This window comes from Drosophila teissieri, chromosome 3L (genome assembly GCF_016746235.2).
Source record: "Drosophila teissieri strain GT53w chromosome 3L, Prin_Dtei_1.1, whole genome shotgun sequence".
Classification (NCBI taxonomy): domain Eukaryota; kingdom Metazoa; phylum Arthropoda; class Insecta; order Diptera; family Drosophilidae; genus Drosophila; species Drosophila teissieri.
Window position 1 is genome coordinate 3,600,334 of NC_053031.1, and position 24,186 is coordinate 3,624,519.

The 24,186-nt window shown below is 42.3% G+C and overlaps 1 protein-coding gene across 3 annotated transcripts in view; it reads left to right on the top strand.

Moving 5' to 3' along the window:
• Window positions 1–19,422: 19,422 nt before the first annotated feature.
• The window catches only part of LOC122616094 (Down syndrome cell adhesion molecule-like protein Dscam2), a 28,920-nt gene continuing 24,156 nt past the window's right edge, over window positions 19,423–24,186 (top strand). For all 3 annotated transcript variants that reach the window (XM_043791385.1, XM_043791384.1, XM_043791386.1), the window contains exon 1: window positions 19,423–20,039. In XM_043791385.1, coding sequence (XP_043647320.1) covers window positions 19,991–20,039 — 49 coding nt within the window. In that variant the 5' untranslated portion in view covers window positions 19,423–19,990. The remainder of the gene's footprint in view (window positions 20,040–24,186) is intronic.

Here is a 24,186-nt window from a genome sequence, read left to right on the forward strand (position 1 = left end):
AAATCTCGTCGAAAGTTTCGCAATAAAACTAAAAGTTTCAACGTTTATTGTCGCCAACTTGAAAGTTTAAACAATGAGCACAGTTCATGAGCCACAATTTTTGAGGCGACTGCTGTTGGGTGGTGATGGTGCAGTTAGAGGATTGAGTTTTGTGGCAAAGGGTTGTCGCCATCATCAGGACCAGCAGGATAATTAAAAGCTAGCCCTCTGAGTGTGGGTACCAAAAAGTTGATGTAATTCTAGTTTTTATTCCTATTCATTTTTTGTGCTAAAAAGGGGATCAATTAATTCAGAAAGGGGACGATAAGCCGCAGTAAAGCGGCTGGGGCATTATAAACTTTTTATGAATATTGCGGAAATGATGAATTTTAAAAAACGTCATAGATTCAGTACGTTTCGCATATCGGGCTTATGTTTAATTTAAAACGACAAAATTATTGCTGTCGCTGACGTTTTTATTGACCCAAATGCTGGTCGCATTTGGCATGGCATGGGTTTAACAAAAAGAGTTAACAAAATGCCAACTAAAATTGCCATTTGCGGCAGCTGAATCGCTACAGTTCCCGGCTTATATGTACATACACATGGTACTTCCCTCCCATATATCGCTTTAAATCTGCATTTTTTTATTTGGAAGGAATAAAAATAAAATTTATTTATTTAATTTGCTGTTTGCCGCTGCGTTTTGTGCAAACAAATGTGCGAACAATTCATTTAAAATGTAACGTTCACACACATACACAGACACAGATCGTACGCGAATGCATTAAGCGAAGTGCAATTGCACACACACACACATGCATATATATGAATACATACGGTGCACATGTATACACACACACACACACACTCACGTGCATAAATTGCAATCGCGTTATTTGCATTTAAAATTGCCAGGCAACGGAAAGCCAACTTTTTACGAGGTTTTTGGCATATTTTTTCGAGGTTTATTTGCGGCAATTTTTTGCTCCATTTTGAAATTGATTTTTTTTTTACCAAATACATACGATGTGTTTGCTTAGTTTCATTTTAATTGAATGATACAGACGATTTGGAATAGAGTTGGGGATGCGAAACCCGATTAAATAATTATTTGAATATTTAAGAGCACTATGCACGGACTACAATATTAATTGAACTCCTTTTTTTAGTACTGAGTATTTACAACAATGCACTAAAAATAGATGCTTTAATGAAATTGCAGCATAATTAATGTGTGGTTATGTTTTTATTTTTTTTGGAAATGGCTTAGACAAGTACTTAGGCTAAGTAACTTTAAATACCAAACCAATTCAATCTAAATTCCGACGAAAAGTATTCAGATAAATTGATTTCCTCTGCAAGAGTTTTGTTGTTTTCGACCTGTCCGATTTTGCAGATCTTCTTCTCAGTTTTTTAATCCCCCGATTCAACATCATTTCGTTCCCACGTCAAGCCAAACTAATAACATCCGTTTACGGTTTGCTCGTTTCGATTTCAATTCTGATGCTTCAACTGCGAGCACAAAGCGGCTGTCAATTACACACAATTAAGCCCGATTTCTATGTATTTTGGATTTCAATTTCCGCTGCGTGCTCCGATATTAAACGTCCGCAAATCCGCAAACAAAATGGAACGAGATCTAAGCCCCTGTCTGGATTGCTGTTTGTACATTTAACGAAGAACGGAAATTGATTTCGTTTTTATTTGTTGTTATGGAAAATCAACTTTGTTTAGGTAACATTTTCGATTTGTCGGGGTTCGGGTCAATGAACTTGGGTCAATTCAATAAGCATATTATAATAATCAGGCCACAATGATGATGACCAATCCCAATGCACATAAAAGATGTTGACAGAGGCTGGAGGAGTAGTAGGGCGGTTGTGGTTTGCGATGAGTGAATGGAAAAACTTTGTGATATATTTTGCAAACAATAATGCCCCAGGCAAATTGAGAATGTGAGTGGTTCGAGGTAGCGCACAGAACCGACAGATGGAAGTGCAAAAAGCACAGAGGAGGAGAACGAAAGTGGACATTTCGCATCTGGGAATGCGTATCATACGGAAACCCACCGGGATTACCCGAAACATAAGCTACACCACCGACACTCGAGGAGGTCCGAAATAAAAAAGTATACGAATGAAACAAGGAAAAAGTAAAACAATCATAAGCAACACAACTTTTCCATATTTCGCCAGCCGTGTCCTAACTATCTCCCATTTTCGCCACCCATTTTCGCCACCCATTTTCGCCTCCCACTTTGCCACCGACTTTTCCAGAAGTTTGTAGCATACATTAGGGCGTGTTGAAGCGCATTGAATTGTGTATTGGGAATTGTTTACAATGCTGCAAAAGTTTTTACGTTCGCTTAGCCAACGGCAAAGCGACTCGAAAGTTTCTTAAGCAATCGCCAGGACCCTCCAGAACAAAGAGCCAGCAAAGGATGGCCGTCGAGGAGGAGGAGTTTTGAAATTTATTAGATGCCCAACCCCCAGCGATTCACCACCCGGTTTCACCCTATCCCTTAGCCCGATCCTTCAGCTCTGGGCCATGACATAACTTTTCAGCCGCAGCATTTCGCTTTGCGGTCGTCACCAAAGGACTGTGCGCCTGGGTTTTGGACTTTGGGTCCCATTTTAATTTATTTAAAATACTTTTAGCTGCAGCTCGGCGCAAAAGTTGCAGTGCAACAAGTTGTAACAAACAGAACAAAGGCATCTGTGCTCAATAGTTATGATAGTTGCAAGGACCAGCGAAACTTCAACATTGCTTGCGAAATTTATGCTAAATGCCCCCAATTATGTATATGTTTTCCTTTCTGTCTGGCGAGCTGAACCCTCGATCTCTGATTATAAATCAAACAAATTAGTCTGAGCTCTGTCAATTTCGCCTTGACTTTCAGCTAATATCCTGTCGCCGAAACTATTTGGATTTGTAATTGCTTTTGCTGCGGGGCATGTCCTCGTAATTATATCCGAATGGCTTTTTTCCAGCACCTGGCATTAATTTTGATTGCTTTCAACGGGCCACTGTTTTGGCCATGTTAATTTTTGTTCAAAACTTGTACGGCACTTCTACGTCGCAGCATTGCTTTTTATGACCATTAATTAGAAATACAATTTGTCCGGTGGCCATGTGACTGTATGTGAGTGTATGTGTGTGTGTGTGTGTGTGTGCGAGGAGTCGAACCGGATGCAGGACCCTCTGGGGCTACTCTTGACACCTGAACAACACAACAGATTTCTCGGTCTGGGCCCAAGTCTCAGTTACATCCGCCCGAAGGAAAACGATGCGAAAACTCTGGCTCTGATGCTGACTGATGAGATTAATTAAGCAAGGCAAACAAAAGGATTTCAGTTTCATGTAGATATAGATACTTCTGGCACACATATGCTACGAGCGCACATTGTTGTTATTGCTGTTGCTTTTGCTATTGCTGTTATCCTTGTTGTTGGATTGACAGGCGGCATTGCGTATGCCTGTTGGCATTTTTATTGACAAGGACACATTAATTACTCAATGACATTGTAATCAAATATAAGCATTGCCTGAAAGCATTTGCTAGTTCATGTTCGCCTTCGTGTTGTTGTTTCTGCCATTATCCTTGTGCTTCGACTTGGTGTGTGCGTGTCTGCGTTTCTGCGTGTGATATGTGTGTCGAAGTTCACCGTGGCTCCCAGTAAATCTTTCTCCGATGTCAATATTGCGCATACGCCACGATGCACGAGTGTTTATTTAAGCTACACCGCTGCTGTCCTATGAGCCTGGACACGCCCTTATCTACATGCACGTGGTCGTCTGTGTGTGTGTGCGTGTGTGTGTGTGTGTGTGTGTTTGCCCCTAGGTCCTGTGTTTTATTAATTACGTAATTATGTAACAAATTAAATGCATGTACAGGCGCAGCGAACAGGAATGGAAGCTGAAGCTCGAAGCTCGGAGCTACTTAGACCGCTTGCTGGCATGTCGATATGGAGCCAAGTGGGTTAACTTGTGCCCCAGCGTGCTCCATATGATACGATGCATCTGCTGACACACATCCTTCTCAAAGGATTGCCGCTCCAGGAGAGTGTTTCTTGTTTACTTGGTCCGCAGCCCGGAGTTGGCAGCCTGGAAGCTGAAGTACAAAGTGAAAAACATGTTTTCAAAGCGAACTATGAATGGCATGCTCCAAAATGCGAATACTTGAAATTTAGGATAAGAGCTTGGCAAACAAGCTGAAGCTAAATGAAAATTATATATAAACATGTCTTGAAAACGCTCATAATTAAGTGAATGAGCCTTATAAATAGGTGTGATTTTGCAATTAGTGTGTTTATAAAAAATGTTTATATTATAATTAGTGTGAAACTTTATTTTTCAATCCACAAACAAAATAAATATCGCAAATATGTTTCCATTTATTTCATCAAACAAATTAAAAGAGGAAACCTCTCCGAAACTTAAAATCACAATGCTGATTTGAGTTTCGAACTAAACAAAGATAAACAACCTGGAGACCTCAAATCTTCAACCAGCAGACTTCCCACAACTCGCAAAAAATCTGAGTAATTACAGATGCGACACTCAAAGTTTATCCAGTCCTGCACCTGGCATGGCCAGGACATCCAAACTCCATTCAACAGCTATAAAAAAGTTTCGCTCGACGTTTCCCGCTGCGTGAGTGTGTGTGAGCGTGTGTTTGTGTGTGTGTGTGCTGGTGAGTGTGAGCTGCAACATTTGTCTCATTTACCCATCGCCGTCAAGAGTCTCCGGTGCTTGGCATCTCCATTTCCATCGCGGCGCTGGTCCTGGTCTCACATAACACCACGGCACGCATTTAAAATCCAAATTAAATATTTCCGCATGAAACTCAAATCTTACAACTGATTAAATAACCCACGACCGGAAGAGAAAGAGATAGACAGAGACAGAAATAGAGAAAGAGAGAGAGAGAGAGATGGCAGAAGAGTCCTTGTTGTTGGTGGTGTTGAAATACTGCGGGGCAAGTCAAAAAGGCAGCGAAGGCAGCGAAGGCAGCAAGAACTTAAAATGTGACAAATTTGTGTGTACACAAGAAGAACACTTGTTATTTAATTAGGAAATTAAATATCCATATGAAGTTTAAAAGGATCTATAAAAATAGTTAAAATGGTCCATGCAAATAATCTTTAGTCTTAATTAGTGATAAAGATAGCATTTACATTGAAATAAACTTTTTTATAAAGATTTTTCTCTGTTGGTAAGAAAATACAGATTCAATTTAATTTATTATAATATTGCGTTGTTTTTTCCTCAGTGATGCAGTGTTAAATGTGTTTGTATAATTGGCATGCCAGCAGACATACGTTTGCGGAAAGCCTATACCCATCTCTTTCCGTCGGATCTGTCCCTCTCTCTCGCTCAGCTTTTGCTATATGGTAGGAATTTTTACCATTTAACAAAACACTGCACAGGCGTCGTTGTCCTGGAGTAATTGCGTTGTTATTTGCCATCGCCCGAAACTCTCTACGCTTTGCGTGAAAACTCATTTGGATTCTGGCCAGGAGCAGGAGCAGGAGCTGGAGCAGGAGAAGGAGCACCTGGCTAGAGATGTGTGTCTGATTGTGCGTTTTATGAATGAATTTAGTCTCCTGCCAGCGGCTCCTGCCACCACACCTCGCTGATTGCGGAAAAGGACGAGTGGACGGCGATAGCGAAGGGAGCGGCGCAAAACTTCGTCCTTAGCTTCTGGCCAACTGGCGTCCTTGCTCCGTCACTCACTCGCCCATTGCTTACAGTTATAACCTCTCCAAGGAACTTTCCAACTTGCATCAGCGAAAAAATATTTACTTTGCATTAAGATGATTTAGTTTAACATAATAGAATACTAATTAAAAGATATCTTGCAATAATACTTAATACTATATAAAAGGATAGCTTGCAATTATCTTTAATACTAATTAAAGGATATCTTGCAATGATATGCAATACTTAAAAACTACTACTTAAACGTACTACTTAAAGATACAAAGAAAAGGAAATATAAAGATACGTGTGAAGGCTTTGACTCAATTTTGATATTATTAAGTCCGAAGTTATTGAAGTTTTTTCCCGTGTTGGCCTGGCTAAGAATGTCCTGCACTTCTGGCCATCACGGGCCAAAGTGAAAATCATTTGCACGGTAAAACGTTTTTCGGTAAACTCGACTTGACTTGGATTTCGGATTATAAAATAAAATTACCAACAAATTGAAAATTGCATCCTGCGTGCATCCTTCCCGCCGCTTTCCAAATCCCAAGACGCCCGTTCAAGTTGGTACACGAAAAGTTTTCTATTTTATACCCAAGGATTATGCTATGAATATAAAATCTTGCGAAATTACACTGGCACACAGACACAGGCACACGTGGGCCAAATCTACACGTAGAAAGTAACTGAAAGTTGCGGTCGTGACGTTGCAGTGGGCGAGCCAAAGGTTATGACTGTGCGAATGTGATTTCAGATTGTGTGACTTAGTTAGGGACTCACTGAGAAAAAGAAATGGGTCTATCTTTTCATAAAGTAATACATATTAACGTTGGAAGAAAGAAACTTTCATATATACTTTAATGAACAATTGCAACTACTTGAAAGAACTCAGTTAAAACGCAAGTCCTTTAAGACATGTAATGCGACTTTAAAATGCTTCTCACCTTTAATTCGGAAGTGCTGCCGATGCAAAAGGAAACGTATTATCCGATCGAGAACTCGACGCTTGCCAACAAGTTTGGTGTCCCCGCGGCAAAATGCAACAGCTGGTATTTGGCTGAAAGGTCGAACTTCGTGTTGGCCCCCGGGCAAAAAGCGCTCAGTGTAGCTTTCAAATTTGCAGCAATTTGAGAAACTTACTTGCAGTTTCTTCCGCTGCAGCCAGCAACCTGCAACCCGGTGGCGTCCTGGCGAGGATGAGCAGAAAAGTAGCATCTGGCAGGGCAGCTGGAAGCGCAATCATAAGCCAACACCTAAGCACGTCAACAACACGGCTCCACTGAAGGAGAAAAGGGAAATCGCACGCCCTCATCAGCTAACACTGTTTAGTGTGAGAAGAAGCGAAACTTTTTGCAGCTACTACAAGTAAAACTAAAATTTGCCAGATCATTGCTTCCGCTACGTGCAAGGATTCAGGATTCAGGACCCAGGATGCTGGATGCTGAATGCAGGAACGCCAGGAACGCCAGGATTGCCGTTGCAACGTCTAGTTCCTTGCCCCTGGGAGCCGTAATGTTATTATGCATATGGAGTCCTTGCTGGCGTGGCATCCTTGTGTTGTGATTGGCACTGCAAGGGGAAAAACTTATTTCGAATGCAGGCTGCGTGGCTTTGTTTTTGCCGACTCCTTGTGCGGATTTAGCTAGGCACAACTTTCAGCCCCAAATTAAATGTTAATTAAAACGTTATCAGCCGGCTTGCAATGAGTATAAAAAGTGGTCGGAACAGTTGTTGAGCATTACTCGCATTGCCGGGGCTTTGAAACTAAAGTTAAACATAATTTCTGCACCAATTGCCACTTGGCAAGTCTTCGCTGGCTGCTTACTGCTTACTACTTACTGCTCGCTGTTTGCTGCCTGCTACTTGAGCGTAAATTGCACAGCTCCGGCTGCCCGAAGTCGGAGTCAGTTTCAGAGCCACAAACACATGCCCACACCCACATCCTGGCACACACCAACACACTCACACTCACACTCACACGCACACACACAAAGGCGAGCAGTCAGGCGAGTAAAGCCCAAGGGGTCGGTCCAAAAGGGCAGCAAATGAAATAAACGTGAGACCAAGGAAGGAATCGAGGCGAGTTCCAGTTTCAGTTCTTAGTTCGTGCACTGAGCCGAATACAAAAGATTTACAAAGTTTATACTTATACTTTAATACAACTATTCAAGTAAATATCTAAAGAGATTCTCGTAAATTATGTACCTATGTTATAAAACAGCAGTTGATCGAGGCATGAGATCACATTAGATGATTGCTCATGGGAAACTTATACGAATTCCGATTTAATATACAAATTCAGCTCGGCTGACTTCATTTTGCTAAGTGCAACGCTCCCATTGAGCCACTAGAAAACTGCAATGAATGGTTAATCAAGCAGCCGACTTGAACAGCTTTTGGCTTCATTTTACAGCAAGTTGCACTGGGATTGGGAGCGGGAACGGGAGTGGAAGCGGCCTGGCCCATTTTGTGGGCTGGTTTTTGGTGGTGAGGAGTACCAAGTGCCGGCTGCTTAACTGCAGAAAGTGCAGGAACGGGTATATTATGTGCAGAAAACGCACATAAACAAAAGCGCCAAGCCAAAGAGCTAAATAGGCCGAGTGCAAAAAGGCAAATGGTGGCCCGGTGGTGGCAAAGGTGTTCCATGCTTGACATGGCCATGGACAGGCCGCAGAAAGGACCTGCCAACTATACGGGAATTAGTATAATGCCTGGCTAAACTTTTAAGTATACGAGTATGTATACAGCAAGGGCTGCTAAAGGGCCATTGTGCACTGATATGTAATTGATGGATGCACTTGACAGGCGGCTGAAGCTGAGACTTTGAACCACTTTGGTCGGTCAATAAAGGAAGTTGATGAACAACGAGCTGGGTTAGGCTCAGTAAGTATCCTCCTTCTCCCGAAAACTTCACAGTCTGACGTGTTTTATGGCGTGGAAGCTTGTTTGAGTTCCGTTTTAAGCTCAGATTAACGTATCCTGGCATTCAAGCGACGGGTTCTAAATCAAAAACATAATATTCAACGGAACTGAACTCCATTCCAGCTGGAAATATATATTTTTACGACTGCAGTAAGCTGCTTTAGGCAAAAACTGAATAAATAGGACCAGATGCAGCCGTAAATTCAGCAACTATCCAGAATTACCACTGGCCATATAACTGACAGTTTAACTATCTGTTAAAAAAGGTAAGAAGAATAAAAGGTGGATGAATATAAATTTTTTGCCCGTTTTATTGGCCAAAGAGCTTAAAAACGTTGAATATCTATTAAATATCTGGCGCACACGTCGTATACGTAATATCAGATTACGGCAACGGCTTAAAGGCAAACCAAAAAAGGGAAAAAAGAAGTGGAAAGGGCCAGAAATGGGAGGGTTGAAAAAACAACAAAGCGCGGAAACAAAACAAAATAACAAAACAACAAAGGTAAATACAGAAAAGAAGAGAGTGCAGCAGAAACAAAAAACGCTGGCATAAAATAAAATGGAAATTACATGGAGTGAGATGGAAGTTGGTTGGCTATAAAGGTGCTTACGTTTTTTAATTACCTCGTTTAAGGTTGTATGTGTGTGTGTGTGTTTGTATGTGTGTTAGCCAGCTCTTCGACTTGTGTGTGTGTGTGTGTGTGTGTGAGTGTGCTCGCGCTTTTATCAACTCGTTTCGCCGTGTTTTACTCACTCGCAGACGTTGCCATAAGTTTTAATTAAAATTACTTTGCTCGCTGCCTGCCGGCTGATGATGGTTGCTGCCGCTACGGCCACTTTTCCATTTTCCATTTTCCATTGCAAGCTACCAGCAACCAGCAACCAGCAACCAGCTAGCAGCTACCAAAAGCTACCAATGCTGCCCGCTCCTTGTGATCCTTGTGCTCCTTCTGCGGGCCGAGTGTTTTGCCGTGTGCTTTTTGTTATTTGCTGTTTGGCTCCTCTCACTCATCACTTTTGGCCACTGTTTACGGCGGAGTTTTTGCGGTTCCATCCATCCATCCATCCATCCATCCAAACAGCCAGCCAGGTCGGCTGTGTTTTTGTTTTTGCCCTTGCATAGGCCCTGCGGCAGAGTTTTTTTTTTGTTTTTTTTGTTTTAGCCAGGTCTGCATACAGCGGCATTTGCAGCCTACGCCTCTGACATTGCCCCATTACAATGACAATGCCACTCGGCAGTTGCTGGTCATTGGCCGCATTTGGTTGCGGGCCGGATATTAAAACGCAGCGGAAGTTGGCAAAATATTGAACGCTTATCGCCACAGGATGGGAGTTCAAAATAGGGTTTAAATTCGGGTGAGCCTTAGTAGGCAAATACATATTATTTACGGGTTATAATGACTTCCTACAAAAAGATATCAAGACTTACTTACACTTTTTATTTAAGTGTATTACTTAACAAGAACTGAAATACATAACTCCAAAACCGCCATTACAGCTTCAGCAGAAATTATTAATGGCGGACGTACTTATTGAGCGCTGATATTCAACTGGGCATGACAACCCACTGGCATTTAGTTTCCAGGCTGGGCTTTATGGACTCCGGATTCCGGATACCGGAGTGCGACTCCCCAGCGTCGTCGTCATCATTCAAACAATCAGCCAACTGTGAAGCTGTGGAGCTGTGGAGCAGCCAAACGAGCGGCTCTAAACGCGCAGTTCAACGCTTGGCTTGTGTTGGCCCCAAACGCGCGGGGGGTCCAAATGGCTAAAAGGGGGGGTGGGGCTAGTGGTGCTGGATGTGGTGGTTCCAGGGGTATATTTGCCACATGCTGATAAGCAGACATAATAATAAAAAATGTATGAGCTGCCTGGCAAGCGGCAGTCATAATAAAATGTGCAAAATAAAATGGAATGGCGAGCAACCACAGCGAGGCAGCCTCGAATGCCATGACTTAGGATGAGGACCACTACCAGGACGAAGACCAGGAGCAGGACCAGCAGCAGGAGCAGGAGCTGGAGCTGGAGCAGGACGAGAATGTTGGCGGCACCGGATGTGCGCCAAAAGCAGCAACGGAAACGTTGCACAATTTTGCGGCAATGGGCGTCAAGAAGGAGGGGGCGTGCCAGGGGACAAATGCGACATAATGAAGTCAAAAGTTGTGGCGGCAACCGGCCCAAAAGAGTTTTGAACGTTTTGCTAATGAGAGCTCAGAAAGCTGGCTGCAATTATCAGGGCCAGCACACCGATGCAGGCGTTCTGTGGCCAGAAGATGGCTAATACCATACCTTAATTTCAGCGGAATATATATTTTTGAAGAGACCAAAAGTTGGCTAGATCGCACTGCGAGAAAAGCGCATACTTTTATCAGTTTTATCAGATTTATTAAATATTGGATGACCAGCTTCGGATGAACTTTTGTTCACTGTGTAATGCAGCGGGGCCAAACAACATGTTAGTTGCATAACTTGCTTAATACGAAAAACCAACAGGGAGAAGCAGCAAAAATATCTGCACATTATGCCACTCAACGCCGTTCAGTTGCTCAGTTTTTCAGTTGTTCAGTTGCTCAGCTCCTCGATGCCGAGATGCTGTTCATATTTTGCGACAGGGGCGACAACATTCATGGCCTTTGGCATTAAGAACCTTCATAAATTCCAGAGAGCAGCCAATGAGCTGTGTGGAGCATCCCATCCCCTGCCCCCATGTGCTCCACCATCCATGAGATGCTGTCGTATTCTGGCAGCAAAGTCTGCATTTGATTGATACTTGATGGGTGGCAAAGGAGGAACGAGTGGCACCGAAATGTGCGACCAGGCGATGGTGTTGATGTTGTTTACGTTACTCATGTTGTTGTTTGTTTGCCCCATCGCCAGCACTTGTTTTTGTTGTCTGAGGCAACAACAATTTAATAATAGATTCATTACACACACACCCATGTCGGGGTTCAATCTCCTCTCTTGGCTAGCAAAAAAACGAAACATCTTTTAGATGACAGTTGGGTTGGCTTGCCGCCTCATGCGCATCATTATGTCAACAGAAAATAAGTGTCTCTATATATCGAATATAATAAATTGAATAAATTTCCATCAGCAATGGGAGCGAAAACAGGCGCAATAATAACATTGCCAGCGGCAACATCATGTTAACAAATAAAGTCGCCAGTCGAAGGATTCTAGGATCGGGAAATTTGCGTGGGCAGTTTATTGATATGGTAAGCTAATGCTTTGGCATGTGATGTGTGGTAAACAATTGAGCAACAGTGACATAATTATAATATTTATGTATATTATTAGCCATTTAAATTTATATAAACGACATTTAATAAGTCACTTGATTTATGTACAAATAATATCAAAAAATTACGTGTATTACACTTTAACAACTTAAATACAAAATATTATAAAACTTGATCGTATTACAAGAAATATTATTGTTATATTTCAAAATTGACCTAAGATTAAGGAAATATTCTTACAAAAGATAGACAAATGCAAACGAACTTTACCATACACATGGTTTTAAACTTAGGATATTTACATATATCAGTAATTCTTGTATTTGTCCGATGGCACACTAAAAATGTCTTGCAAACAAGTAGCGAAAACATTGGTCATGTCCTCCACTCGGATCCTGTATCCTGTATCCTGTCAGAACAGCTAAGCTTGGTGGAGGCGTTGAGGCGCTAACAGTTTGGAAGTTTATTTGGCATGTGGCAATATTCGAGAGGAGTCATGAGTGGCGGCTTCTGTTCATCGACGGCGGAGGATTATTATCTCCGAACAGCCAGTCGCTGGAAGGATGTATCCCAACAGGACCCTTCGTCGGCGACCCTTTCGTTGTTTTTCAATAACGCTGCCGTCGGAGGGAAAAGCATAAAAATTTCATAGAAACTTGCTTTGATATTTTATTTATTTTTATTTGCCCAGCCACAACCAGCTTTATCTTCCACTCGTCCTGGCTCATTTTTCCAGCTTCTTGCTGTTTCTAATCAATTCCAAATCATTTAGCACACGCATGAGCTGTCACTGTCTGCATTAGTGTGCGTTCTTTCGTCCTTGTGTATGTTTATCTGTATGTGAATAGGTGTGTGTGCGTGTGTGGGGGGATGCGTTAAAGTTGTGTGGCTTTAAGCCGCTCAAAGGCAAATGACGGTCATAAATCAGGAGCGTGACTGGGCGCAAAAGTCAGCCGACAAAAGCCGAAAGCTGTGCTGGTAATTATGCCTAATTAACGTGCCCAAAAGCCAACGGCAGTCGGCCAGTCGATATTGCGAACAGAATATCGCAAAACTTCTGCTTTTAATAAAATCATCAAATTCGCCTCGAGGCGGCATAAAAGCCTTTTGCGGCAGCCATAAAAACGTCGTCGTTGAATGGCGAATGGCGAATGGCGAATGTCCAAGTCGAAGTCGATGTCGATGTCGAAGTCCCAGGACCTCGAATGTTTATGGCCAGCACATGTTTCCAACTGGAGTAGTAGTGCCTTCAATGGGTCTGTAATTTAAGTGGCGTAAATTATGGTCAAGAGGTTGTTCGCCGCCTTGAACCCTTGAACCACAAAAAAAAAAGGGCAACACGATGGAGCATTATCCTGGTCCCAGGATATTTTGTTCGTTCGATGCTTTGTTACATGTGAGCAGAATCTGCTGCTACCCAAGTATGCACGTATCTCTGCCCAAGGCAATTTCTTGCCATTTTATGTGCGTACCAGACCAGGACACACCAAATATGACAGGACTACGAAACCCACACAGAATGTAATTTCAGCAAAGAAATTATAAACAGCAGGGACATTTTCCAGTTTCAGTTTTCACATCTTTTTCCACCAGCAAGGAAACTTCGGCCGAAGTATATTCTCTTATTTACTTTGGTCCGCTGCGAAATGCGCAATTCAGCACGTTTCCATTGTTCATAATAAATGTTCATAAATAAGTTGATTAGTTTTTTATGTGGTTTGGCTGGCGAAAAGAGCGGCATTTCGCATTTCGGGCGCCGTTTTTCGTCCTGATTCCTTGAAGACGGTAATTGAAAATGGCTCTTAGTGCGTGATTATTACATTTTTTCCCTTGCCACATTACAACGTGATAGGACAAAATGCGATAGGGATGGCCACGATATTTATTGTGTATTAACTTTAAACGGAAAAGTGCACAGTAAGCTGCTTTTGTGCTGATCGAAATGGGAAGACATATTATAAATTGCATTAGCACAGAAAAGATAATTCAGTTTACCAACTAATCATGGTGTCTAAGTATTTGCTTAGGAGAACATACTTACAAACAAATGTAACAAGTTTCATTGCGATGAAGGATTGACTAGTTAAATACAGTTAGCTAACTCTTTAATTTACTTAACATGCATATTTTCAGTCACACACTGGGGCTTTCCTTTCATGTATTTCCCAAATTTCTACCCAATTTCTATGCCTAATCAAGTTTTCATTCCTAGCTTAGATTTGCAATCGTTTGGCTTGCTTTCACAAAACTTTGTCTGCTTGAAAGTGTCCAATTTTATGACCCAATCACTTCGAATAAACTTTTCTTTAATAGACTTCTCTGTTAAGCCGTTATAGTTTTCCCAATTGTCTCTGCCTAAAACGGAAACTAAGTAACGGTTATTTCATCTTTAAGTGTGCATTTGTGTATGTTATTTTGGCCTTCTTCATCGCAATTTCCGCTCCGCCAATGGAAATGCTGAATTCAGAGGAAAACTTTAGAAAACTTTGGCACATTCGGCAAGAATATCAGCTCGAAATGGTCGAAATGCTCAACAACTACTTGGCAAATTGTTTGCCATTCCAATTTCCGTTTGAAAGAGACAAAAACGATCTTAAAACAATCTATTTTTTATAGCTGGTAATAGATTTTCTTTCAGTCTGTTTAGTTTCACTCTTTGATTGGGTAGTTTGATGATTGGGTTAAGTTTGCTAAACATTTTCGCTTTTCTTTAAGATTTAAAAGTAAAGTATTTTATGTATTTAGTTTAGTTAACTAATTACATATCTTCGATTTGTCTGGTAATTTCTTAGCTGATGCTGAATTCTAACAATGTGTTTTGGGTATTAAATGGTCCGATGTCATCGCAAAGGTTCAGCTGTTGCTTTCGTACTTGCAACATGCTGAGATATTGAGTGATTGTTGCGACATCTTTTAATTATTTAACGTGCTACGTTTGGCACACACAATGCCATCTTCGAGTTGGGCTGCAAATGCATTTTGCATAATTTGTTTGTGCGCTGAGGCGTGCGCAGGCTTCATCATTGTCATTCAGCAGCGCATACCCATACCCATTGTCATACCCGAACCCAAAACTCATGCCCATTCCATGGCACTTCCATTCCCATTCCCAGATCCAGACCCATTCCCGTCGTCATCGTTGGAGCTTGTCATATCAATCTCCTGGCTCAACCCATTTGACTACTGTCAACACGGAGAGGGTGCAATTGAGGAGTTCACATAGACACCACCCACCTGAGCACATGTGTGTGTGTGTGTGTGTGGCAAACATCAACCCTCTCTTGCCACACACACTTACACTCTCACTTTAATTTATGTGCCACGACCCTCCGTGGCCCAAACAATGTCACTTGGCTTTTGTAAGCTCACGTGTTACATGCAAATGCGCTTCCTGACTTCCCAGCCAGCCTTTGTTTTGTCTCTGATCCTGCGAGGGGTTAAGTGTGGGTAAATATTGTAATGATGTATGTGATACGCCAGTTCTTTTGTACCAGTGCCGCCCTCGTCTATCATCAGTTGATTGAAATCACTCCTTATCCCATCTACAGCTTCCCAGCTACCGGTTTTCTTCAAGTACGCCCAACCACTTGAAGAAATTTTTGCAACATTTTGCAAGCATCTCGTTTAATGAAGTAACAACATGGTTGAGCTCCTCAAAAAAAAGTCATTAAAAAATGCTAAATGCAAGTGCCAGGCGAAAAAAAATCAATAAACAATCAACGGTGCGGTGAGGAGAGAAGAGGATAAATAACAAAATTTATATATGCCTGCCGCAGGCCTCAAGGCTGCAATTATGTTGAATGACGTTTGCCATGTTGTCAAAGAAAATGCGGCAAAAAAAAAAATGGAAAAAAAGAACGGCAAAAGGCTGAATTTCTTGCTGCAGATGAAATTGAAAAACATGTAAAACGCGTTGACGATTGCGTTTTTCAAGTGCAGCCGAGAGCCGCAGCCGTCGTCGCATTTTCAACTCACATGAGTTCGTTCGCGCACGGCCAGCTGTATACCAATTAAAAATGCAGTGGACAACGCCCAAAAAAGTATGCTACAAAATGTGTTGGCCCAGTGGGCGAATGCAGCAGGAAAAGCACGCCCACTCACACTCGCACACTCACAATCTGCTGGCGACTGCTGTCAATGACAGGGCAAATAAAATGCAACAAAGCTTGTTGTAAAACGCGCAAAAATGAAAATCAATAGTGAATGCGCCTACATATGCATGTGTGTGTGTGTGTGTGTGTGTGTATGTGCTGGTGTTGCATATAAATGCAGATACATACATATATCGGAGCTACATAACGCACAATTCATACGATGGTGCGGCAGGTTTGGGCCTGGTCAGCTGCTGCTTTTACATAGGCATCGTGGGTGTTTGCCATAACAACGGGAGCAGCGAAAAGGGGGCGTTGGGAGGTGTGGCAGCAACATAAACACGGGAAACGGAAACGGACAGGGATGGGTGGCACACAGGATAATGGGTGAGATGGCATGGCGTGGGTGGTCCTGGTGGCCGGGTGGCAGGACATTCCCGGTCCATGTTGACGTCAGTCATAGAGCGTGCAAATGTTGACCTACATACAAAACGTTGAGCAAACAGGCGCATAAATGCCACGTTAAACAACTGCAACAACAACGACGCCATCAGCAGCACCGCGCTCTCTGCAGATAAGTCCGCCTTTTTGCCCAGCTGCCATCTAACGCATTGTTAGAAATTGTCGCAGGACATGGCCAGCCGGCACAGTTAATAGCCCATGGTTGTAGCCGTAGTCAGAGCCAAATCTATAGTTTTGCATGCATGCACTGTCGAAATGAGATATGAAATATGAAAGATGGCGGAAACTGCCTTGAAAATAAGTATAAGGATAATTGTTGATGTCTTCTGTTTACTTATTCCAGAAATCTCTGCAAGTTTCTGATTTATTGTCTTAGAAAAGATGGACTTGTACAGAAATCCGAATTACATGTTATGTGACACAAAAAGACTGAAAATGTGTCGAATAAATTTCCCGATTTTCAACCGAAATTTCTAGAGACTTGAAGTTGTGTTAATTTTCCATTATCTTCTTGTATAGAAGCCGTGCACTCCCCTACTTCCTATTGATTCTAAGCCTTAACAGCATCATAATTGTTATGCAGATTTATAGAAGTGGGTTGACAGGCCAACAGTGACCAGTGGCCAGCATCGGATATGAACCAGAGCATTGAATGCATCCGAACAAAGCATTGCATCCATCCATTGCATTGTGAGCCAAGAAACGAATGACCAACTGAACTGAATAGACTAGAATTTTAAAGGAGCCGTCTCGAAACTTACTTTTCTGCCCCCAAAATTTATAGCCCCACTGGGTTGTCCCTTTTTCCTGTAGCCCTTTTGGCACGAATGCATGGACATGGACATGGAGAGCATGGCACCTGGCGGGCCTACCAACCCACCAGGCCACCAGCCCACTGACCCACCAATGTACCCAACCCACCAATCCAGCAACACAAGCCGCCCCACCGAACCCAACTCTAATGATGACAGAGTGGGGCGAGTGGGGCGATTGGGCCAAAATGAAACAGTGGCCATAACGGAGCGCTGTTGTTTTTGCTGCCGGTGACTGCATTTACTCCGGTTAAAGCTGCCAACGTGTGCAGACACGCATTGGCAGTCAGTCAGTTTGGCATTTTGTTAGTTTGCCAGTTTGTTAGTTTGTCAGTTTGTCAGCCAGCCAACCAGGCAACCAACAAACAAACACGATAACGCTGCTTGAGCCAAAGAGTGTGACGGAAAAAGGGAAGTTGAAAGAAGTGACTACCTTTAGAACGAAAATGTATATACCCTTTCTTAGTTACAACAATATGCTAATTTTAGCCGTAAGCTGGGAGTAATAGTAGGAAAACTATATTACAGATGCTGATATGCTGATTGATATAATATTGATAATCCTATACATTAGTTAACCTTAACTATTTGTATGAGTAATAATTATCCCCTCAGTAGGATAACTGTCTTGCCAAGTTGTTAAACTCTATGAGAGGGTATGCAACGGGTCTGCCTTGCAACTTCCGATGGCACACATATATGCACAAACGCTCACCGGTAGAAAACTCAATGAGTCAATGACTTTTTGGTGTCGTTCGTTGATGCGCAACGCGGTCCCGTTGTCATTAGCAGCGACACCAGTACCAACACCAACACAAACACAAGCACGAACACCAACACCATTACCATTGCCATTACCACCACGGACACCGTCACGCTCACAAATGCAAGTCACACTCGCTGGCACAAACACTTACACACACACACACACTGTCACAGGCTGGATGGCATACAGGACTCATGAATATGGTTACTGTTGCTTGTTGTCTGTTGTTTGCTGGCTGACTGTTTGTTGTTTGGCATTCGGTGCTGCCGTGGGAAATGCTAACGGGTCCAAAATAAATTTGGCAAGCAAACACGCTTCGTTTTCGGCTTATGTTTTATTGTTGCTGCCTTTGTTGCGGCTACGGCTGCCACTACGGCATCCACTGTCCTTGGCACGCCTAATGTGGGCCAAAACCAGATTCAAAACCCCCTTTGCCGCTTTTTACGCGCTCACGCGTTCCATAAACAAGAAATTGGCCAGCGCCAAATGTACACAAATAATACAGTGCACCGAAAACTGATTAAGAGAAAAGAATTATTTGAAAATGTTCTTTACTTACACAACATGTATCTGCCATACCCTAAAATGTTTCTCAAAAGGAATCAAAGGAAATATATCACACCCTTTATACCCTTGTAACTATATCTTTCCTTAATGTATTTCTCTGAGTGTTAAAAACTTGAAATAGCACATTTTGGTGCTTAACATAATGAATCTTGGCAGCTGGCTGAATGCGTTGTTGTGGTGCCTCTTTTTTCCTGGAACGAGTAAAGACCCCGTCTTGTTGGCCATAATTTCCCCTGATGCTCATTAGCAGAAATGGCCAAAAAATAGACAACATTTATGCGGTGGCAGGAAGGGACTCAAGTGTAAAATTGCTATGCATAATGCCAAGTAAATTATGCCAGCCAGCCAAGTCGATGTTGAACCTAACAAATTGCGTTATTAATTGACAGCAAATTTATGGGATGCCTTATTAATTGAAAGTAAATGAGATTGTTAACCCATTCCCATTCGATTACGATTTCGAGAGAGTCATCAGCCGAGCAGAGTTCATGATGCCTAATCTATGCCAAGGGAAGATGGAGCTGGCTGAAATAATTGAAACATTCAGCTAGGCGCACTCACGCATGTGGCCGCACCACCACCCAACTGCCCAACCACCCACTCTTCTGCCCATTTCCCTGCGTGGCCGCACCACCCAAATGGTCCAGTGTAAACACAGCTGTTCCGGAGGCGCTCCAAAAAGGTCGTGCCTAACCACAGACAACAAATGGTGGTGCGCATGCGCGGAGAGCGTCCATCGGCGGTGCTGCCAACTGCACCACTGAAGGCACTGGGGAGCACGCGACTGAGCCACCAAAGAGCCGTGGTGGTCGCCGCATCCGGCAGTTGCTGTTCGAGGCTCGAAGGATACGCACGGCTCTGGTGGACGACGGAAGTTGGATTGAAAATGCATCGGGACTGAGTGCCGAAAGTGAGTGCGTGTGGTGAATTCTCGCCGAAGAGAGAGAGAGAGTCCGGAAGAGAGCCGCCGAGTGTGTGAAAGTGCCCCTACTTTTTGGTGTAAGAGCTCCTAACTTGGCCAACAGTTCGGTTCCGGCGGCGCGCAGTCAAGTCGAGTCCTTGCTGGCAATCGGTTGTCCTGGCGGGCGAGTGCCTAGTTATCGTGTAGCAAAGTGTGCCGGCACCGGGCCATGCAGTCCCCCCAAAACATAAGATAACACCAAAATCATCCAAATCATCCAAACACCAAGTCACCAAAGTGAATAGAAAGAATCTGAAAGATACAAAAGTGCCAAAAGTATGTGAGAAGAGGAGTCAAGTGTCTGAAATGTAAAACCGCTCAAAAGCGCAAGCCAAATCAAAATTGTACAGGTCACTGCCCACGGAAATTCCTGATAACAAAAAAAAGCTCAGCTACAAAAACCCAGCAAATCAAAAGTAAAAAAAAAATAACAAAAATCTAAATCTAAATTCAAATCAGAATCAAAACAGAAGCCGGAAAACATGTGGATTAGTAGCCGCTTCTATGTGATTCTCCTGCTGCTCAATCTGGGTAGGTGCCACCATCAACTTTTCTCCAGGAAAACTCTTAAGCCGGCCTGCCGGCATTTTAGGCGCCTCTCCTTGTTCCTTGCTCCTTGGTTTTCCCTAAGTCGCTCGGCACGCGCCGCAAAGTATTGCTATGCTTAGTGCTTTTTGTTTTTCCACCGGCACTGTGCGTGCGATTTTCCAACCATAAGCCCCAACAGCTGTCGGCGTGTTATTTTTCCGCCTTTTTTTTTTTTTTTTTGTTATTTTGGATCCCGGTTTACGCCTCCGAAACGGAACTTATTATTAAGTCTTGCGAGTAAAACAAAAGGATTTCGGGGGCTTTTGCGGGATATTCTTGGCGGCTTAGGGAGCAAGGCGAAAAAAAGTCGGCAAAGAATTATCTTCAGTCAAGGCAATTACTCAGCTTATTATCATTCAAAGGCAAATCTTCTGTGTCGCAGAGAGACCTGAATTTATGGTGATTCATGCGAGTGAGGAGGTGCCATAATTTATATCTTATATACGAGTGTCGGTCGCCCAGAACTAAGGGCAAATGATTTGGTCTCTTTATGGAGCAGCCAGCACCAGAAACAGGACCAGAAACGGGGCTGGAGACCATAAAATTGCCAGAAAAACTAAAGCCGAAATGCCCCAACATAATATGAAATTGCCTTATGATAAAAACCAGGCGTCAATTTATGCCACACAAACGACTATCCCATCTACTCGTTATATGTGTGCATACACAGGGAAAATAAATGCTAAAGAAATGAAATTAAATTAAATTACTGGTGCAAACTAGCAAACCAAATACTATACTACAATATACTCGTGGTATGAACAATGAAACAAAATACTATACTACAATTTAAGATGAACAATCAAAAGTTAGCTTTTCAAACGGTTTTTCCACTAGCTCATAAACTTTCGGCTATTTTCTCGCCGTGTATTTGAATGTGTGTGCGAGACAGGCTAATGAAATGTGTCAGAAGCAGAACACTCGATCGACCCACCGACCTTTTCATATCCGAGGAGCAATGTGTGCGAGGCGAAAACCTCTTTTGGAAATTTGATATTTTCCAGTTTTCATTGCCCAGCTCCGGCATTCAATGGTGACTGGCTTACATGTCTATTCGCTAACGAAAGAAAAAAAAAAAATAATAAAAAAAATATCGAAATGCCGCACGGATATTTCATGTTTCATGCTCATCCGCAAACGTATATATTCGCACCCTCGATGGAGCCAGGAGCAAATGAAAAATATGCAAATGAAATTGTTGCTCAACGTCTAAGCGTACACACTTGTTTTTCTGCTCTGGCGTTGTGAGAGATGGCTCACATTTTTCGGTGTTGTTACTCCATTTTGATGCAGATAATCATAAAATATAATACGTTATATAAAATCACCAGCACCGACAACAGCAATGCCGAAAATCCGATTAGATTCGAGCTGGGGGAAAAAAGGTTCGAGTTTGTGATGCGAAAATTATGAAATATTATGGCCAAAGCCAAAGTTTTCCCAGCACACTATGATTGATTATGTTTTAAACCGTTTATGACAAACGCTTTAATTTGTTGTAGGATTAATGAAGTGCAAGGGATAAAGTTTAAATTAAATGTTCACCAGCTGGCAGTCTAACTTCGAAAATGCGGCTGGATTTGAAAACCTTCGTTGCTGTTGCTGGCATTATTAATGATTTAAGGTGCCACATTAGAAGTTTGCTGAACTTGGAGTTTGTCAGTCAAGTGTGTACTTTTACAAAAGTTTGCACTACGAGTCCATACAAAATTAACATTAAGTCTTGAGTTTAAATATGATTATAATAAACTTGCAAAAATGTACCTCAAAGGAGTTCTACACAACTTTGCTTTAGGTGATTAATTGTTTGAATGAGTTTCTATTGATCCCAAAGCCTCTATTAAGTCTAAGTTTTTGTAAGACTGTTTAAGAGATTTATTTAGATTAGATTAGATTAGTTGTCATGGTTCTTAAACATATTCGGATATATACATTTATAGACTGCTCATTCCTATTCGCTATATCCTAAACTTCATGTAAAGAAATAAAGTTCCCAGTGAACCGCTAGATTTTCCAAAATTCAATCTCAACTTCCCAATGTATTCCATTTTATTTTTTGCACTCGCTTTGCAAAACAATTCGGCCAACAAAAGACGTTGAACGTCTTATTGGAATCCTCCTGGCCGCCATGCCACCCAAATCCTCCGTGCACTTTGGGCCAAGTGGAGCACATCTTACTGGGACTAGGACTGCGGCCAAGGCAGCAGGAAAATCAAGTTATTTACAATTATTATTCGTTTCGTGGCCGTGTTGTTGTTGGGCGGCGCGTTGGTCTGTAAACGTTTTAACTTCTTTCAAGTTTTCCTCTACCTTCTTTATTTTTTCCTTTTTGGCCAAGCAATATTGAGTCCGATATCTTTGGGTGTTTTGGGTCACGCCTTCCTGCCGCTTGTTTCTTGCGCATAAAAATTGAATTTCCTCTGCTTTTCGAGCTGATTGCTTACAAGGTTCGTCGCCCACTTCCGTCGGAGCCACAAGAATTTCTGTGGTCTTAAAGTCTGCCATATATATATACACTCTTTTTTTGTGGCTTTAATGGGTGACTTGGGCAGTCCGTAGGATCGAGGCCCATTAGAAATATTACCACTGCATTGCCAGCCGAGTGCAGACATATTGCAGCCACACAACATGCATCACATGCCGCCCGCCTGGAGGCAACGAAATAATTTCGAAAAGTGCCAAAAGGGCATAATCCAAACAGAAAAAAAAAAAATATATATATATATGTATTTCGAGGAGCAGGAAAAAAATGAGTAAAACGTAAAAAAACACACACAGACGCACAGGGAAAATAATGTCTGAGAAGCTTGGCAAAGTAACCCCTCAAGACTCGCACAAGTGGATGGGAAACACATTCGGAGTGAACGGAGTGAAATGTACGACACAAAACGAGCGGAAATGCGAGCCAAAGGAAAAAAGGGTTTTTCGGGGAGCATGAGGAGCATGGTGGGGGCGGAGATGGGCGGAGGCGGTACTGGGAAAAGTGGGCGGGGCCCGGGGGGCAGTTGCACATGCAGTTGTGTATGTAGAGACTGAATGTGCGATGGCTGCTGCAGGTGTTGCAGAAAACCAAGCTGGGAAAACAATTTGGGAAAGAAATTTGTGGAAAATGTAGACAGCTCAAATGCGCTTTTCCATTGACCAAAAAATCCTGTCCGAATTGATTGGGAAACACTCGATTGTGACAACACAAAGGTGATGGAATTGTTCTCGACTATGTAAATGTGAAGATAATAGCATTGGCAAATTACCATATTTGCATTTTGTGTGGATAACCAAAAATCTAACAGTAACCTTGCACATATAAAATAAATTAGAAGTGGAGACTTGCCTTCTTAAACTGCGTAGTTTTTATAAGTATTTCAAATCATTTTATAGCTAAATATTACCAATTTCCGGAAACGAATGAATTTTTAAAAACATTTCTTTGAATATTTTCAAAATTTTGTCAGGCTTTCTTAAGTTTGAACGTAATACCTTGGCGCAATGCATAAAATGGAGTAATTTTTATGTTGTTTTTTGATTTTGCCATTGAAGCATTGAAATAAGCCGGAAGGCAAGAAAACGAAGAGTTGAAATGAAGCTTACCCACACATATGCACATACATGCAGGACGTTTGGGAAGAACACACGCACAGGAACACGGAGAGGGTGGACTTTTTGTTTTCGCAGGAAAGAATAAAACCCCTACAAGTGGATGTACACACAACTCGACGCACATGCACCAAGCCACACATACACACACACATGGGCACACATACGTACACACATGGGATCCTGCTCAAAGGCACAAAACTCGTAAAACATACCCTTTCCCAACGAAAAGCTGAAAAAATGAGAAACGAGTGCCAAGCATCCTCAAGACATACTTGCAATAATTTTATGGCCTGGCAGAGGCCTCGTCCTTATCCGCATCCTGGTCCAGGAGCAATGATTGCACAGAGGAAAATAAATTGATTTTCTGATTTCAATCAATCATTGCAGACAGGAGTTTTGACATAATTTAATATATATATTTCAGTTAAATGAAACAGAAAATGAAGGCATAAAATCAGTAATTTGAAAACATGTTTGATTATTGCTAAATATA